Here is an 18,723-nt window from a genome sequence, read left to right as displayed (position 1 = left end):
CTTGACCCAACGCATAGTAACCACTCCTAACTTTAAAGCGCTATCAGTAACTCATTATGAAGCGGAATGTACCAAGGCATCTAACCAGGAGCGGCCAGGAGTGAGCACGCCCTGGCAAGCGTGCATGTGGTCTGACCAAGTTTCGCGTGGTTCGGCGCTAGTTGAGTGTTCAAAACTAGTCAGAATTAGCGAGACCCGACGGCTACGACATCGATAAGCCGGGTGGCCAAAGTTTAATTTCTACGCAGGCGGCGACGTCTGAGCGTGAGCTTACGATAGTCGGCTTCTTCCGAAAGTATGTGATTATTTTCCAAATTCGAAAGCAGATTTTCACTTACTTCAGCCTGCGTAAATAAATATACACAGTAACAGTAGGAAGAAGCGCACTGATCCGAACACCCTTATTGATAATGGCAGCCACGTATGGGCATCCGCTTCACTATGAAATTGAGCGCACAGAAAAGAGTGAGAAGCAAGCTTCTGTTGAAAAGAGAGCGTTTGAGAGAAAGGTGACTTAGCGCTCAGCTTGCAAGGTCCACGCAGCACTGCAGAACTTGGCTGAGATGTTGACAGCAGCGTATGCTATCCGCAGACTGTGTTTTTAACCAAGCCCAAGGGGGTGATTTAGGGTCCCTTTAATAAATGTTACTAAAGAGTATGAGAATAGTCACCAGTATTTGGCCAGTGGGTAAGAAACGATTGTCAAAGAAATAGCCAACCTGTGGTGGAAACTTTCTGTGCACAGGAACTGAAAGGCTCTCTGGTGGTCTGCGACTAGGAGGTGGTTCATCTGTGAGCAATGTGCAAGCTGTTGGAGCACTGCTGCGTGCTGAAGACTCAGAAAGTGGCCGGGTCTGCACTGGGCAGCTGTCCTCATCCGGTCCAATAGCAAGTCGCACTTTGATGGTTCGACTACCCGACTTCGGCAGGCTCTTCTTTCCCAGTGCATCATAAATGGAGCGGACAAGGCTTGCAATGTCCTAAAAACAAGACCAAAATAATTTTCCATACCAGCAACATTATGCACGCCAACCCCAGTGCAGACATCGGCAAACAAATGTCCATTGTAAATGCACACATGCAAACAAGCTTGAAATCTGTGCACTGCCAAGTACCATTTGGCACAAACTGATGTTGATAGTGTGCAACCAAAGGTGTTCAATGATAGAAGCACAATGTGCACAATATGAAATCTAACAAGCCAATGTACCAGCTGATGAATATTGGTTATAATATTCATTAGCAGGTTTACAAACCATTGCTTAAACGTTTTCGAGAAACAAACTTCAAAACACTGAGAATGTAAAGAAGTGATAAAATTTCACCTCAGACGCATGAAATCACAAAACAGAACTGGTGAGATTCAAGGTAAGAACAGCTGCTTTTAAAGAGACACTGAAGAGAAAAATTAGTTGAGCTGTATTAGATGCTTCTACAGCACCAAAAAAGCCACAGAAATGAGACAAGTAGTGACATTGCCTTGAAGTTCCTACACCAGCTCACCGTGATGCATGGACTTTGACGGCGTCTGCTCAGGCCTAGTTAGTTGTTTATCAGTGGAAGTGGACCACAATGTATTCTAAAGAAGCCAACGACTTAACAAGGTTATAGAACTTTTACTGCACCACACCAGCCTAAATGCATGAAAATAATTTGAAATCCAAGACATCACATTGATGTACCGGCATGGAGACTCCAGCGTGAAATTCAAGAAATGGAAGTTCGGCCTTAATTTTCTTTTCTAGAAATCACCTCTCACCATGAAATCAACAAAAATATATTTATCAATAATTCTTCATCTTTAATAGTTCCTTTAAGTCATAGCACAGCGGGAAACAAGAGCTGCTTACTCAAATTAAAATTAAAAACATAAAAGTAATAATTGTGAAGTTTAATGTCACAGTGTGTTACGAGGGATGTTGTAGCGAAGAGTTCTGGACGAACTTTTACCACCTGGGTTTATTTAACGTGTGCCTATATCCAAGTGCACAAGCATTTTTGCATTTTCCCCCCATTGAAATGCAGCCACTGTGACCAGAAATCGAATCCACGACCTCATGCTCAGTAGCAAATTGCCATAGCCATACCGAGCCCCCTCACCGGGTGTAAAAGCATAAAAGTATAAAACAACTGGCCCACTCACATCTTTCGTTACCTTGCCATGACCATTGAAATCGTAGAGTGTAAAGGAAAACTCCTGTCTCTCTTCACCATGGTGGGATTTATTGCAAGACACATCCTGTATGTATGAAAAAACATCATGTGTATTTATTACTTATCTGCGTCTACTTGATTCTCACTCCAAGTCCTTTTTACATAAAGATGCATTAGATTCTTATTTTTATTCTTATTATTATTGTCATTATTATTAGAGATTCAACAACTGTGTGCCCATTTATTACACAGGATAAAAAAGAACTCTGTGAACATGTAAACACGCAAAAAGCTGTTATAAAAAAAAAGAAAGAAAAAGTATGAAATGACTTGTAGCGACCAAAGGACTGGTATCATATCAAATCCCCAGTTGCAGGCGGTCTCATCCGCAAACAACGCCGATGCTTCGCCCAGCACATGCCAGCACCATCTAATGTTCGGCAGATTAAACTCGAAACCTGATGCATAGCTGACATGTCCTGTCTCCACCTTTAGGGTCCAATTGAGACCTATGGTTACATCCAGTCGCTTGTCGCCACAGATTCAATTGTCAATGCTGACAAACGGGGAAACATACAGGATGGTAGCAATCTTTGAAGCAGAACATAAAACATCTGGAGACTTTACATTCATTTGAAGTCATAGGCTACCTCTTGTGGCATACACTTACACTAATCTAAAACATATTAAATGTTTAGGCATTTCTCGACTTTTTCAGCGTTTATATCACCAACCCAAATAACACAATATTTGCAGTAATTGCTTACTTCTTAATGTCTGTGTATGAAAAACTAACTGCAGCAAATTGTATAAAGAGCAGTTTTTCAGCATTGTTTAAGCCGAAAATTATCTTTTGACTATCCACAGCAGGTATATTGCTCTAATGAACATTTGTTTTCTTTAGCTGTGATTTTTGACATTTTCATTGTGCATGCTTACCATGTGTCAATAATTGATGTGCATCCTCTGCCACCTGTTAATAAGCCAAGAGGCTGCAACGCAAGATCTTTAGGCGGTCACTCCCCTTCCCCATTAACATTTCTTAATCCTGTATATGAATGTTGATAGAGTTGCAATTTAAAACAGTACGTTTTCCTGTAAATTCTGCCCAATTCTGTTTGCATATCTTTATTAATTGCAGCATAATCAGGTACGGTATTAATACTGACATCACAGAGAAATGTTTCATGTATCATGATGTAGACTGAATGTACACATAACACTATGTATATGTAGTATACATAAAGACAGCTCAGCCTCAGTATTACATCCTCCTAGTAATTCTGGATATGCATGCAGTAAATGAAAAATGAGAACAATTTTGAATGTACATAAAACACAATGCACCATGATAAACATTCTCAAAGCTTTTAGGTACAGTGGCGGATGCTATCTGACAGGCACTCGAGCTATATTGCAAGACATGTATGAAGCAAATTTTGAAGGAGTACGAACAAAATTTTGTTTTTGTTTTTATTTAGTCAGGGTACGATTTTTTTTATATAATTAGGGTATGCGGACTCAGTTTTTAATGAGCACAGCAAATAATTTTTTATTTCATTTTTCATTTCGTTCAACTGTGTGTCTTCAAACATGAAGCAGGCCACAGGTAAAGTCATAGCTACTGGAGTTACTGTAGCTACTGACCACACTTAACCAGTCTTGAGTGCTAAGTGCCGAGTGAAAAAATAAGACTTTTGGCTACATGGTCAGCATGCGACTTTCGACAACTGCAGCCAGCCTCAATGGTGCCGTCTATCAATTATATATAATACCATGTGACACCACCTTTAATTTACATTAATGTAACCTGTGGCCTGCTTCCCACCCAAATCCACACTGCACTTGGCATGCATTTTGAACTGGTCCACATTAAATGATGCTATAATTAACCATTTGTTGTGCACACAAGCAAGAGAGGCTCTACACCATAATTATGGGGTTGACTATCACTTTAGGAGGGGAGTGCGAAGTAACTGTTGATATCGAAATTCATTTAAATGTACAATTTGTTGCATTAGATGAAGTCCAACAGCTGTCTATGGTGTGCACCATAAATCCACAGATGGTAGTCAGGTGGACCGCCGGTGCGAGTGTCATCCAATTTTCGACAGGTACTGGCATTCATACATAGAGTACATTTGCACTCATGTGATAAGAGAAATATAACATTTTGAAGTAACACCAACTCTAAGGCCAGAACTAACCGTTGCATTAAGACTTTCTCCTCGTTCCTCCTTCTCACTCCTCTCTTCCTCAGCTTTCTCTGGTCGCTCGTCATCCTCCGTCAATGATGGTGTAGTCACCTTTTCTGTGCTGCCTGTGCTGCCTTCTGGAAAATGTTTATTGAAACAGAGGTTTTGTTTACACACCGTGATCAATTCACGCGAAATCGTGGAAGCTTTTCACATAAGCAAAAATGGCAACCTGTGCAAAAGTCTAGCCGTCCATTGCCCTCACTGTGAAAGAAGCAGCGTTTTTAGACATACAATCATTTGTTCCACAGCGCTTATTACACTTGTACGGCTTTTTTTTCACGCCACGTAGTCAGCTTTGAGCTGGTGATACGTGCTTTGTTCTGCACATTCACTGTGGTTCATCATAGGGGTTTTATGTTTTCTTTCTTTTTTAAATCAGGGTTATTGATAACGTATGTACACAAGTTCACGCGAATTAAATAAAGCGTCAGTTGCGAGTCAGTGCTCGTCAGTGAGTTTCTTCTGTCCGTGTTCAATTTGCACTGCTTTTCACCATGTATGTAAACCAACTTGCCCAAATTTCAGCCTGAAGCTGAATGCTGAAGCCGAATGCTTAGCTTGGTCAAGTGGATGCCCAACATGACAATGCCCAAAGAAAGGCAATGAGTGTCTTGGGCACGTTCACGCCAGGCATTATATTGACCATAAGTCAAGCATAAATAGGCTTCAAGCTAAGGTACATTTCTGAAAATGTAGGTATGCTCATATGCTCACACAAGTTCATATCACACTGTTCCCCATCCCTTGGCATTATTGTTAGTACTGATTCATGGGATTTAACAAGTGAGCAACCCTGGGGCTATGAGAGTCACTATGATGAATGCTTCGGAAATGATTTTGTTCAGCTGCAGTTCTTAATGCAACCTAAATTGGCACACACAAGCATTTTTAATTCCACTGTTGTCATAATGCAACCACTGTGGCTGGAAATCAAACCCACTACCTCACGCTCAGCAGCAAGTACAACACCCATTGAGCAACTGCTGTGAGCATTATTACTGTGAAAACCACCGAAAAACTATGCAGTACACTTAAGTCAAGAAAATGTCACATTTCTTTATGCTCTTAGTTGTTTTCACCCCTGAATAATCTAGAGGCATGCGGCAACAAAAGCATGGGGCAGAAGGAAAAATGGGTACCTAGTAGATTAAGAAGCTGTCCTCAGAAAACATGACCGCAACAGGAGCATGATGACGTGACCAAGCAATTACTACCTTCAGTCATTTCTGTAGTATGACAGGAAGTATTCAAGTTGACTTAAAGTGTTGCATTCAAGTCATGTGTTCCAATCTAGTGATTACCAACTGATATTGAATCGCAGGGAACACGCTTGATTTATTTCTGCCTGCCATTTCAATCATGTTTTATTACAGTAAAACCTTGTAATAACAAAGTTGAAGGAGGAGCCAGAATTACTTCATTATACTATTGCACTATGAATCTCTATGGGGATTTCAAAGCAAATTTTACTCAATTTGTTATATTCATTACTTTTTTATATCCTATTTCGTTGCAATGAGGTTTAACTATAACTTGACCTTTAACTATAACTTGACAAGTCACACATGCTCGTAAAAAGCATACCCCCCCCCCCCCCTCTCACTCACCGTGATGCAAACATTTCTCTTCCTCAAATTGGTCATTTGGTTTGCAGCTTTCATCATCACAAAGTGACAGGGACAGCTCCTAAAACAAAAGCGGACATTGAAGAAAATCAAGGCAAATGCAAGACAGTTTGAATTTCTGTGGACTGCCCACATACAATCACTGCAATTTAATGTTGACATTCCCATTATGTAGCACAGTGCCAACAGTGTTGTGCCTATACAAAATAAAGCATTTAGCACCTTTCTCCTATATACTACACTGAGTACTGCTAGCTGGATCCACACATGGTTAATAAGCTAAGTGCCCCTGCCAACAGCCTTCAGCTAAAATCTAAATTCACATTTTGCATTGCGCTGTGGTGCTACCTAATGGACACCACAAGAAGCATAACAGCAGGCATCAGCCAACTGCATTGTTTTTTTAGAGCGAAGCGTTCTGAAGTTATTTCCCTGCAGCGACAATGAAAGCCGACGAAGTCCAGAGTGCAGCAGCTTACAGCCAGCAATGCAGCCTATCTAAATTTGTTTTAAAACTTAATTAACAATGGTTATAATATAAAGGTTACCTTGCATATGCCTCATTTGAATAGACAATAAATAATTATTCAATTCTTTGCCTGGTATTTTAGCCAGTCATCCGTAATTTTTGTTTCTCATGTTGCAGTGGCGCACCGACGGGGGGGGATTCGGGGGTTAGAACCCCCCCCTGAGGCCGACTTAACCCCCCCTTTTGTTGAACCCCTTTTCTTTCCTACCGCATTTGAGTACTGCAACTAAGATGTAAGACGCGCAATCGTCTGCACACTCGCAAAATGCGCATTTTATTGACAATTTCACGTGAAGAAATCGAAATTAGTGCTGTTTAGATGGTATTGGCAAACTGTCAACCCCCCCCTGGCAGAGATCCTGGGTGCACTACTGTCATGTTGTGTTTTACCGGCTCCACGGTGGAGGTCAACTAGGAGCCCAAATCAATAAACATTTTCTGAATATCGCATCTGGGCCTTCTGACTGAGATCAATTTTAGCGTCTGTCCTTATTATTTATTTATTTTAAAGAAAAAACATGTCTCCATACAAAGCTCGGATATAGTGAAACATATCAAAAGGCTCGGGAACCAGATACAGTGCACCAGATATAGTGAAGCATTTTCAAACTATTGGGTAGATTTTGGGCAGTGACAAAACAGACCCCTAGGACTTCTGAAGGGTACAAGAACTCCCTCATACAGCTTCGCCGACTTTGATGTACGAGTTATGCTCAGACTGGCATACATCCGCAAAGGTTTTTTTCTGTTGATCAGCCGTTCACGAAGTTTATGTAAAGTCCATTACGACCTGTTCATTCAGTTGCCATGCAAAATTTTCCACAGTAATTTCCACCATTCAATTATTGTTGTCTGTGCTGTTTTTAAGGCGAAACCCTTAGGTGCCTATGTTGGCGTTGCCCTTGGCAGTGGCCTTGGCGAAAGGGCGCCTTGACGAAAAATTGCCGACGCCGCAAATAGTAAAAACACGTAAAAAATGCTCGGATTGATGTCACATTTCTCAGGGAGGTTCCTGTAAACAAAGTAAATTAGTGGCTTTGAAAAGAAAATTTGGTACATTTTGGTCTGGGTGGGAATCAAACCGGAGTCTCCAGGGTGCAAAACGAGCACGCTTCCCTGAAGCCACGGCTGCTCCACGGTTCAGGCTTACTAAAGGTGTGCCTAGTGCATGTATGATTGCACACATCACGTCGCAGCCATCTTGCTGACTGAAGGTGTGGCCTAGGGCGTGCACCAAGATGCTGCACTTTAGGTACTATGTTAAGTGTTCATATGTGGCATTCAGGAGGTCGCATTAGTGCCACACGTGTACTTCCCGTTGCGGCTCGTTATATCTTGCAAGAAGTCTAGCCCCGAATGTATAACTTAATGCATTACCAATATGTCTTACAAAGAAGTATAACCCCAATTGTATAACTTTATGTATTACCAAATGTGCCGCAGGCTTTCGCCTTCTTGTGTTACAAGAGTGTACACCTGCCGAAGTTGTTTGCGTCACTTACGTGCTGGTAATAGAAGGCTATATGGTGCTGCATTTTACCTTTAACATGAATAAAACAACCATAAATGCAAACATCTAGATCTCAACTTTGCTACTGTCATTTCTTAGGACAGGGGTGCAGTTGAGAACAAAGGCCTATTGATCATAGCCAGGCCAACTAGGAAGCTGTATGGCCAAAGCTGCTGAAGTTCTATTTCATATTTTTATTAACTCTGTTCGCACAGAAATGCATCACAGATAGGCTGAAGGGGACTGGTGAAACCAGCAGCAAGTGCAAAGCAAAACATTTTCTCATCTGCAAATCTACAGGCATGAAGCAGAGGCGAATGTTTCAAAACTGATTGCCCATTTGAGTCTGTTACTAAACTCTAGAAGGATCCTGTCCATGTTAGCTTCTCTGACATCAATATGCATAAACATATGAACAACAAAACACCATGCTCACCCATTCGGATGAGTGTGGGGCCCCTTGGCTGTGTGAAACGTGGGCACCTGCCCATGTCTATCAACAGGATGTAATCGCAAAATGAAACTGTGTGCACATGGCCAACCTGAACCTTCGACTATGCTAGTTAAGGTAAACGTGAGGAAGACAGTGTGTTTGAATAAGGAAAGCAGGTGGGTTCTCTTGCATTTCTGGGAGACATTTCGATTCAGGAAGAATACAGCACAACATCAGGTTGAGCTGCGGCCGTCCAATGGCAACATGGGGCTCTGTGTGAATGAAAGCAACGGTCTGTGCTTTCACTACTTGTGTTGAAGCACGAGAGTGCTCGACACCAATTTGGGTTTTGTTATCACCAAACACAGTCCATGCCTTTTACACTACAGCTATTCTTCTTTGGCATGGATAAACAAGTATTAGAAATGTGTTTCACCCTCTGCACCAGAGACATAATTTGCACAAGTGACGTCTCATATTTGCAGTTGGTGCGCAAAATTTGAAATTTAGCACTGCTAAATAACACTGCTATTTTATTAACTCTTCTTTTTCTTTTCCCTGAACAATAAATAATTGGAAAATCTTAAAAGGGGCAACCTGCCAATGCAGCGTAGCTAACTATTTATAATGACTCAGCATTTTTCACAGCAATTCAAGACACCTTTATCAGGGGAACATCAAGATCCAAGTGCATCCTACCGATTCATACATAAGGGCAAATGAATCAGTCTGTGACCTCTACAATGGTCTCCTGCATGCCCGAGATGTGAAACAATTCAAATTTTCTTTCTCCCACTCCTCGTACAGTCACGAAACACCTTATTCTGTTTTGTCTGAAATATTGATTGTGGAGACGACCTTTCCCCACTGCTTGTGGCTTGAGGGCAGTTCACAGTATCTCTCCACTCTCCTCATATATCCTTTTCTCCTATATCCCACTATACTTTATAACGCTGTCACAAGCACCACACCTTCCCTTCCTAACCCACATCATTTCTAACAAAAAATCATTTTACTACGCGAAAGACGGAACGCGATGGCGTAATATTCTTAGCGGCAGCACATACGATTGTGTGTGTATGTGCGCGCGCGAAACGGGTCCTTTGTCCAACCTTTTCTGCACAAAGTCACGACAAGGGGAGTCCGGGTGCCCCAAAAAGCCACGCCCAAAGCTCCTGACCTTTGACAAAGCAGTCGTCCTCGCCCTTATGGGGACTGCCCAGCTTCCGACGCTGCGGACGACCGCGGACCACACACGACGCGACTGCCAGTGCATTCATCTACTTAGCGCATCAAATGTGCCTTGCGGTTTCCGAAAGCTCTTCTGGCAGAGTCTCGCAACTGGTTCACAGAAGCGCGGGCAGCACGCGCACTAACGGCTTGGAATGGACCCCATTCCAGGGTGCCGTTCCTTCAGGCGCGACTGCGAACTTCTCTTCAGCTGAACAACGCGCGTAAAACGGCTCGCAGAGGTGACCGTGCACACGCCGACAACCGCCGGTAAGAGCCACGAGAACACGCAGCCTTCGAAGAAACGACTCCTGCGGTGCATGCCAAATGCCGGAAGTAAACTGGACGCGTAGATAGCAAATCAGCGCAGTCACGGTGGCCCCGAGACCCAGCGCGGCCCTTTTGTGGCCAGGCCACCTGCGGGCTGCCGTCATTGACGCGGACGACAGCGAAAGCAACGGCGCCCGAGTGTAGTGCGTGTCGCTCGCCCTGGGAGACGAACGTTGGCTTATGCGGCCACTAGACGCGCAGGCCATCGCGCGGCGGACGCGCTCCAGAGAGAACCGTCGGATACGTTGGAGGTAGCGAAAGCCGGTACAGCGACTGGTATCAGCAGCTCTGGAAATAGGGACATGGCGGAAGCCGCGCGAGCGGTACAAAGGGCCGTCGAGAATCCGGCGGTCGTGAGCAGCATCAGCGACCTCATCAGCGCTCGTCGCGCTCGTCATGCAGGGCCCGTGCGAAATTACAGGGCACGGGCGAAATTAAGGCCTTCCCTGTGTATTACAGCAGGAAAATGCACAAAGCAAGTGGGGGGCCTACCCATCCTGCTCGGCCAAAAGGGAAGGAGCCCCTCCCTTTTCACACACAGCGAGAGAGAGAAGGGAGAGGGGGCGCACAAGGGCGAGTCGCAGCCCCAGGCGGCGGCGCAGCCAGAAGGCCTCTTTCATCCTGGCCGCCCGCCGCGCATCGGCGGCGCCCCTCAAGGCGGCCGCCTCGACACGCGCGCCTCCGCCTATGTGCATTCCGGGCGCAAAAGAAGAGTTGAAAAAAAAAAAAAAAAAAAAAAGTGCTCCCCACGACTGCTACCAGTCGCCCGAGCAATCTCATCGCGCCAGTGCGAGCAGAAACAGTCCTCTTCGGACTGCCGCGCCGCCACAGCCTCACAGAGTTGAGCGCCAGAGTCAATGCGTTTTTTGCTGGCCGACCGACGCCGCTTCCATTTGGTTGACGATCGTCGAAATGAGTACTCCTGAAGAGAAGGCATTGGCGCAAAAGCGCGCCTTCTAACCCACCGGCTCACGAGCTCACCCACATCACTAACTGCGAAAAGCGGGAGCCATGTGGACACAAGGGCGACAAGTGATTTAATTACATGCATGCCGTAGCCTGTAAAAGCTGAGCGAAATTATAGTTATCCCGACTTGTGTATGGTTCAGAAGAACAAATTGAAATCGGTCACGAAAAGGTTTCATAGCGGCGAAGGGTTTCGTCACGGCAACAGGCCATAAATGATGTACTGGTCACACAAAAACTAGCACATCTGTTCAAACACTCGGTGCATGTGCATAAATAACAGCAGCTGAGAGCGAATCGCTTGCAACGTTTTCCAAATGCAATCCAAGGTTTGCTGCAGCTTTGTTATGTAAATCATGTAAATGCTTTATCATATTATCAGGCAACTCTTAAGAGTTCCACTATAATGACACTAATAAAAGCAGCAAGCGGCAGTATCAGAAATGTAGATGCACGCAAGTACTTGCTGTTATAAAGGAAATATTAACGTTTACAATACAATGAGTAGTGAAAGAAAATTGTTGAAGCCTACAAGTCTTACCGTGACTATTGCAAGAAATGGTTCCTGTGTCACTTTGTTGATAAAAGCTAGGCGCACCATAGTTTCAATCATGGTTCTGAAAAGATGTTCAGAAATAACGAAGCGCTAGTGCGGCCGGAGGGTACGTAGGTGTATATAAGAGGTATAATATTTTGGACCTTTAAATGACATTCTGCAAAATATAGACCCTAAGATACTTTTCAGGACAATGTCAACTTTATTACAGAACGAAAGAACAAAATTGAGAACAGTAAACGCTACACCCCAGTACAAGAATACGGTGAAAAGTAAGCAAATGAACAATTTCCCTCAGATAGTCACAGACATATACGGACATGTCGAAAAGTATACAGGAACATTCAAAACAAGATGCAGTTGAGGAAACACAAAAATGTGCTTGCAGGGGCAGTGAAAACAGATTACCTTAGTTTTGTCTTGGTTGATATGGTAATTCAACTATTCTGGCACCGCTTCATTATTTGCAGAGAATCTGCTTGTAAATTAGCAAATGCCTGAGCATAACTTTTGCAACACTGTTGCAAGTAACTGCACTGTATCATCACCTTAGGGGGTAACTGTAGAGTAACAAATCATATACCATGCCGTTCTCACGAAAGTTAAATAGTAGTGGAGCCAGAATATAGCTTTGAAGCGCGTCATCTGTGCTTCTTTTTAGAGTTACTGTATAAAGGGAGCATATGCAGTAACTCTACTTCTAGTGGACAGCCAGCGACACACACTACGATGGCGGATGCAATTCCTCAAACGACGTGAATAAACGTAGCGAAAAAAAAAAAATTCAGAGCCCTTCCACTACTGTGATGATAGAAGCCAGCGAAGCTCTGACTATGGTGGGTCTTCTATAGTGAATTTATATATCATTATTGACTATATTGAGCGTCTTCGGCATGTTCGTCAAAGAGCAAGGACACCGGCGTCTTGTTTTCGCCCGGCGCGATGGCCAAGTAGTGCGTTAGCTTCGCCAAGTCCTCCCCATCGTCATCGTCATGAGCCATAGCGTTCATAGCCGCGGCACACTGCACGGCATCATCAGGATCCTGAAGTCAGGATACTGGAAGATGTGGTTAAACGAGCGTCCTTCCCATAGCGAGTCCAAAGGGCAACTGCTGATAACAGCGCCACGAGATAAAGGGGCACAACGATGGGCGGGACGTGCCGCCGCCGAGTATCGCGACACGTGTGAAAGAGGCATCGGCGGTGGCGAGGGTTATAACAATGGGTCATCCATCATCCATTTTGACACCTGTGCTAAGGCACAACTGGCGGGAAACCGTGACGTCACGCACATGGAGACAAGCTTATGCTGATGATGATAGTTTTTTTCTACACGCGGACACGATCCTGGGGAACCTAGCCCTTAACAGCTTCGCTGTAAAAAAAGTGCAGAAACCATCGTTTATTAAATTGTGCTAGAAAGCTATTCGCTTTATTAAATGAAAGATCAGCGAAGGCATTTCGATAGCGTTTGAGTAATTCTGTAGATAACAAGGCCATTAACCAGTACATATTAAGCGGTGCCGGAGCCGGCGGCGGGAGAAGAGGAAGGCTGTTCTTCCTCTTTAAAGATATTAGGTAGGTGTGTTTATCTGTTGTCTAATCATGACACTGGAGATGCAATGGACGTGGCAAACTAAGTTTTCATCAGACGGACCACTTGAATGGTAATGATCCCTCCCGCTTGTTGCAAGACCTGCCGCGGTTGCTCATTGACTGGAGTTGTGCTGTTGGGCACGAGGCCGCCATGGACGCGAAAGCTATATATGTGCCATGCGATGTGCGTACTACGTCCAAACGCAGCGGCGCACGTCATTTGTGGAACAATGGACCATGCGACGTACGGAATCGTCCTGCGTGTCTTACAACGAATGATATCCTGTAATCCCCGGAGGCTCGTCGTAACCTTTGTTATGTAGCGCGCATCTGGCGACATCAAAAGAAGGGGTGCACTGCAGTCTACCAAGGCGAACATGGCCGTCGATTCCAGGAAGACCGCGCCGCATGAAAACCTGCACTCCTTCCTTGAAAAGCCGGAACCTGCATCGAACTTTTAATTTACCGGACATGTGAGGCGATGGCGCCGCCGGCGGGAGAAAACGACAGCTATGAAACGGCCCGACGGGTCACGAAGAACGATCGTCGAGGCGTACTGGATTGACCAAGACCTTCCTAGCCCGCATTTACAACGAATGCCCTGAGACCACGGCTCCATGTGGCACGGGCACAGATAGTTATACTCCGTGAATTACCGAGCCACACGCCTTCATCGCACCACTAAAACTTTTTGTATTTATACGAAAAGCCCGCGCCGTTATAATAGATAAACCAAAACACTCGAGCATGAAGACAAGCGCCGTAAATGCTATGAGACTTGGCTGGTATAAAATATCAGTCACAAGGCTAAGCCCCTAATATGTGTAAAACAGGGTTCGTTGGTGCTTGGTGCGCACCGACAATTTCACACACACGGCCGGGAACTCAAGGACTATTACGCAAAAGAAATTGGGTGAACATGCATGCCACTGGCCGCGAAAGTAAATGGACGGAGGAGAGCCGTACTATCGGGAACACAAATGTAGGGATTTGTTCGTTCAACACATGCATATAAGCACACCGCTACAGCATTTGCAGAATCCGGCCATCCGGATATCGTTCACCTCATTCTACTGCAGTGCTTCTGATATGCTTCACAGCCACAGAATACTTTCAGTAAATAATGTTGCTAAATATAAGTTAGCCGTAATGTTATTTAAAATAATAAGTAATCCCCCCCCCCCAGTAATTATATATTCTGAGGTTACCTTGGTTAATTTAAACTGCACAAGATTAGCAGCTAACACCAATTTGGTACTGTCACTAATATATACTAATTATGAAAAACAATCGGAAAATTCCACAGCATTATCTACTTGGAACAGCCTCCCACTATATGTCAAGCGCTCTTTACGTCTCCAAGAAAACATTCACTTTTCTACTAGAGAACCAAAAATATCCACATATCTAATCTCCCGCTCATTTCTCTTTCGTTTTTTTTTTTTTTTCGTTTTCATATGTTTTCCAATTGTACACTTTATAAACATTGCGTTGTGAACTTTATATAAGCGTTGTGAATGCCTTAACTACTGTCCCCTTAATTGTACAACTAGTTATTGACTTCGTATTATTTGCAGTTTGTACTTCATTTACTTTGCATAATATTCCCCCAAGTGATTACTACATTGCTGTTTTATGCCATATATTCGCACAAATGTATATTTTCTGACAGGAAGTCCCATTTCAGCTACATGCTCTGGAACCTCCTTCTGTATACTTATGTAAGCATGTATGTATAAGCATGTATACCACTTACGAAAGAAATAAACTGAAACTGAAGGATCATGAGAAGCCGTGTGCTGGGATAGGTTGGGCTACCACCGAGAGCCCGCTCTTGTGCCGGAACATCTTTAGTTACGCAAATTTCACGCACTCGCTGGGCCAGCTCACTCGCGGTTCACGGACGGCGTTTTACTGCAGCCATGTAAGCACATTGAATGCGTGCTTCCGACAATTTGTCGAACGCTAAGTCTGTGCGCTGAGCACATAAAAGTGGGTCGCCTAAAAAAAAAACTCGGAGCGCTAACCTCAGCGAAAAGAAATGTATACGATGCGCGCCAATATGAAGGAAAACACCGACTTCAGTGTAAAGCCAGAAATTCTTTTTTTTTTCTGCACTAAAATTTAAAAGAAAAAATCCATTGGGAGGGCTAGCTAGACGACAAGTATATACAGTAAATATCAGTAACGGAGCATCGCACTTGCACGTTTACAGGTACCTTTGTTCGAAGGAGTGCGCACTTAGACGCCGCATATGTTTTTCGAGACCAGTATTGCAGATAAGCGCATACTGTCTTATGCAGTGATGCGTGAAAACACGAGCGTGCCTGCAAATGCTTCGAGCACCGTTAATTCCAGAAGCGTACAGAACAAAGGGTTCGCAAACGGTATGGCAGTATACGCGCTGTCGTATTGCATCTCACACGAGCTCTGGTGCTCGACTTCCGGCGGGATTTGCTACTAGAAAGGTTTACCTAGCACTTTTGAAAAAAAGTGGACGTTCCGTCAAAACACTACCTTACGCATCGCATTCAAGCTGTAACGGCACAGCCGCTTGTAGACACAGGCCCCGTTGCTTAAAGTGAAAGGTAGTTATTACAGCATTCAATACGAGCGTGTGCAATTTATTATACCGGAAGACCGTTCTTCCAGGTTTACTATTTGTACAGACGGCCAATTTATGGTTATCGCTGTACTAGTGTTTCCTCAGACAAAAATGGCGTCGCGGGTGGTTACGTGGTTTTATTGAGGAGAAAGCACACAAGATGAGATACATAAGCGCATAAGATAACACTTTCCACTTCCCTCCATACACAGTAGCCAACCGCACACTTCGCTCTGGTTAAATTCCTTTTAATTTTTCCGAGACAGTCTCAGAGTGGCTTTATGAGCTAAAATCTGCGGTCTTCAGCTTGCCAGAGGACCGCAAACCAAACACAAAGCAGGGCTTGACAGCATAGCACACATCGTTATCTCGCATTTACCGTTTCTCCCCTGTACCCCTACGTCGTTGTATTAACCAGCACTTTAGTTTACTTTAGCAACCAATCCGTAAAGATCCACGAGGGCTCCGCTATGCAACGCAAAAACATTGCTTATTCTATTTACGGATGTCTTTCACACAATACGAGCGTTACAAAGCACAAGACTGCTGGCCGGTTCAGCTGCCGTTTAAAACATGGATCATCCAATCCGGCTTGGAAAGCACGGTACACGTCACGTCCATCGCATGTCAGGCACACCGTGAGACCTCGGTTGCATGCCGTTACTCGCAACTAGTTGCGCCTAGTTTTCTCTCACAAGACATACACGCCGCTGGGCCGAAAATGTTACATCGCACACGTTTCACCTTCACTCTACATGGGGGTTAAAGGGTTAAATCAAATACCCGCCCTGATGGTGACTAAGCACACAAGGAATGCAGTACACCTCGGTGCAGGTACACACCACTGTAAGCACTACCTCTGGGCTACGGACACCGTTCTTCACTGGTGCACCAAATTTTCGTAATGTTGAGCTGTCCGTTCGATACGATACTTCGCATAATTCAAACCTAAGTGTACCTCCCTTAATTAAAGGGGGGGGAGCATTCCTTACGGCAGCTTCTAATGGTTTATGAAAATACCGCAAATGCTTCCCCGGGAATTTTCATTTCCATCTCAGCTGCTCAGAGAGGAATGGCGGGCCAATGCTGAAGAGACCTTGCCGGCGGCTGTCAAACGCCGGTAATTACCGCTGGTCAAAAAATGACAAGGAAACCTACATTTTGATCAAACAAAGCAGAGAGACGGCGGTGGTGAAAACGTTCCGCTGAAACGTCCTCATCAATACCGCCTCATCAGCTCTTCAGAGAATACAATGCAACTTTAGTAACGTTAAATATTGGGTTGGTTTTGCATAATGCAAGGTTAAGAGCGCGACTTTTTTGACGAGGATAAAGTAGAAGAGCAGCGCTAGTCCTTCAAAAAGTCGCGCTACTTTTTCTTTCTTTTTAATCATGCAACTTTAGAAGTAGTATTTATCATCATCCCCATGAACGCATAAGTTCACGGCTTCAGACCAACCAACAAACATGCTATTCCGGTATTCTGTCAGGAACAAGCGAAGCACAGTGTGAATATAATAATAGTAATAATAATAATAATCTGCGGAACGCTCACCAGCGGACACTCGGATAGCGACCTTTCCGCTTTGCTGAACGCCGAGCAAAACTTGACGGTAAAGCGAGGCATCTTCCTGAGTATGGTTGCCATGTCAACAACTGTCATGTGCAGCAGTCGGCGAACGAATCAAGCAGTCATCACCACCGTCCGCAACCACAGTCGCGCGCACCGAGTCGGGCTCGTCGGACGCACACGGGCACTCCGCGAACGACGCGGCGGGAGCGGCACAAGCTGCACAGCTGGCACAACGCGCATGCGCGGCGAGCCTAGGAGCGGCTCATTCGCCTTGGAGGGAAGGCCGGTGGTTGCAATCCGCCTTGGCCCCTCTCCGGGCTGGACAGCGTGAGGGCAACGGGGGCCAGCACGAAGGGGCTTCCCCAGGACCGGCACATAAGTGACCGTGAATGTTTGCAGCCGGCGCCACCGAGCACACGCGTGCCCTTACTACTAGTGAGGGCGACGTAGTCTGAAGAATTATTTTTACCAGATGCACCTTTACATATTAGCACTGCACGCACAAAGTAACGCAAATCCCTTCAAGATGAAGCAGAAAGCTTGTTAGAGAAGGACGAGGCCCCGGAGCGAGTACGAATAACGTTTCACAAGTGACACAGCTTGTACGACTGTGAAGTGCGCACTTGAATGCGTTTAGATACCTGAAACATCTTAGCGTTTTATAACGAAGCTTACCAGAACGTACGACAAACTGCTCCCTAGGATAGGGAAAAAAAAAAAAAAAACTAACTTCATGTGTTGCATATATGATAAAGCGCCGCGAATTAACAAATAAGGACCAGAAACAGCTCCTTGAGCCATTACATCGCCTAACTGTGCCTGTGATAACTGATGACATTTAAGGCTTCAAATCAACTCCCGAGTTGAGAGACGCCGTTGAGCTATTAAATAATTTTGACCTCATGGGTTTCTACAACTTGCAGCTAAATCATACAATGGCTGAGGCTTTCTGCTTCGAATATTCCACACGCAATACGTATGCTGCTGTAACCGGCCTGCATTTGCGCATATACGATCATTATACCCTTGAGCAAACTCGAGAGATTACACGACCAGTCTTACCAACTCAAAAAAAAAAAAAAAAAAAAATCTACAACAGGAACCTCCGAAACCCGCTAAATTGCTACATTCAATATTTGTACCCAAGACGCCGAAAATTCCTATGCAAAGAAGAAATTATTCATTTGCTGACTAGAAACCGCGGACTCAACTTTAACATATCACTGTTCTTTCCTTGCTAGAATCTGCTGACTGACTGCAGGCACTTTCATTCACAGAAAGAGGTCGTCTGCTTCGTTTTGGTTTGTCGAGCACTCAACGGGCGATTGTACCGCTGGTTCCAGGCGGGCTTTCAGCGC

The 18,723-nt window shown here is 44.6% G+C and overlaps 1 protein-coding gene across 2 annotated transcripts in view; it reads right to left on the bottom strand.

Moving 5' to 3' along the window:
• The window catches only part of LOC119463535 (protein naked cuticle homolog 2-like), a 49,010-nt gene that overhangs the window by 12,641 nt on the left and 17,646 nt on the right, over nt 1–18,723 (bottom strand). The window contains exons 1-5 of one of the 2 annotated variants that reach the window (XM_037724377.2): nt 17,348–17,564; nt 6,020–6,098; nt 4,362–4,486; nt 2,144–2,239; nt 720–980 (exon numbers count right to left, since the gene is read on the bottom strand). In XM_037724377.2, coding sequence (XP_037580305.1) covers nt 720–980; nt 2,144–2,239; nt 4,362–4,486; nt 6,020–6,098; nt 17,348–17,455 — 669 coding nt within the window. In that variant the 5' untranslated portion in view covers nt 17,456–17,564. Of the gene's footprint in view, nt 1–719; nt 981–2,143; nt 2,240–4,361; nt 4,487–6,019; nt 6,099–17,347; nt 17,565–18,723 lie in introns of those variants that run through there. The other variant, XM_037724371.2, reaches the window with a different exon arrangement.

Source organism: Dermacentor silvarum, chromosome 1 (assembly GCF_013339745.2).
Source record: "Dermacentor silvarum isolate Dsil-2018 chromosome 1, BIME_Dsil_1.4, whole genome shotgun sequence".
NCBI classification, from domain to species: domain Eukaryota; kingdom Metazoa; phylum Arthropoda; class Arachnida; order Ixodida; family Ixodidae; genus Dermacentor; species Dermacentor silvarum.
The sequence above is the reverse complement of the archived record's forward strand: the minus strand, read 5'-3'. Positions and strand labels throughout refer to the sequence as shown.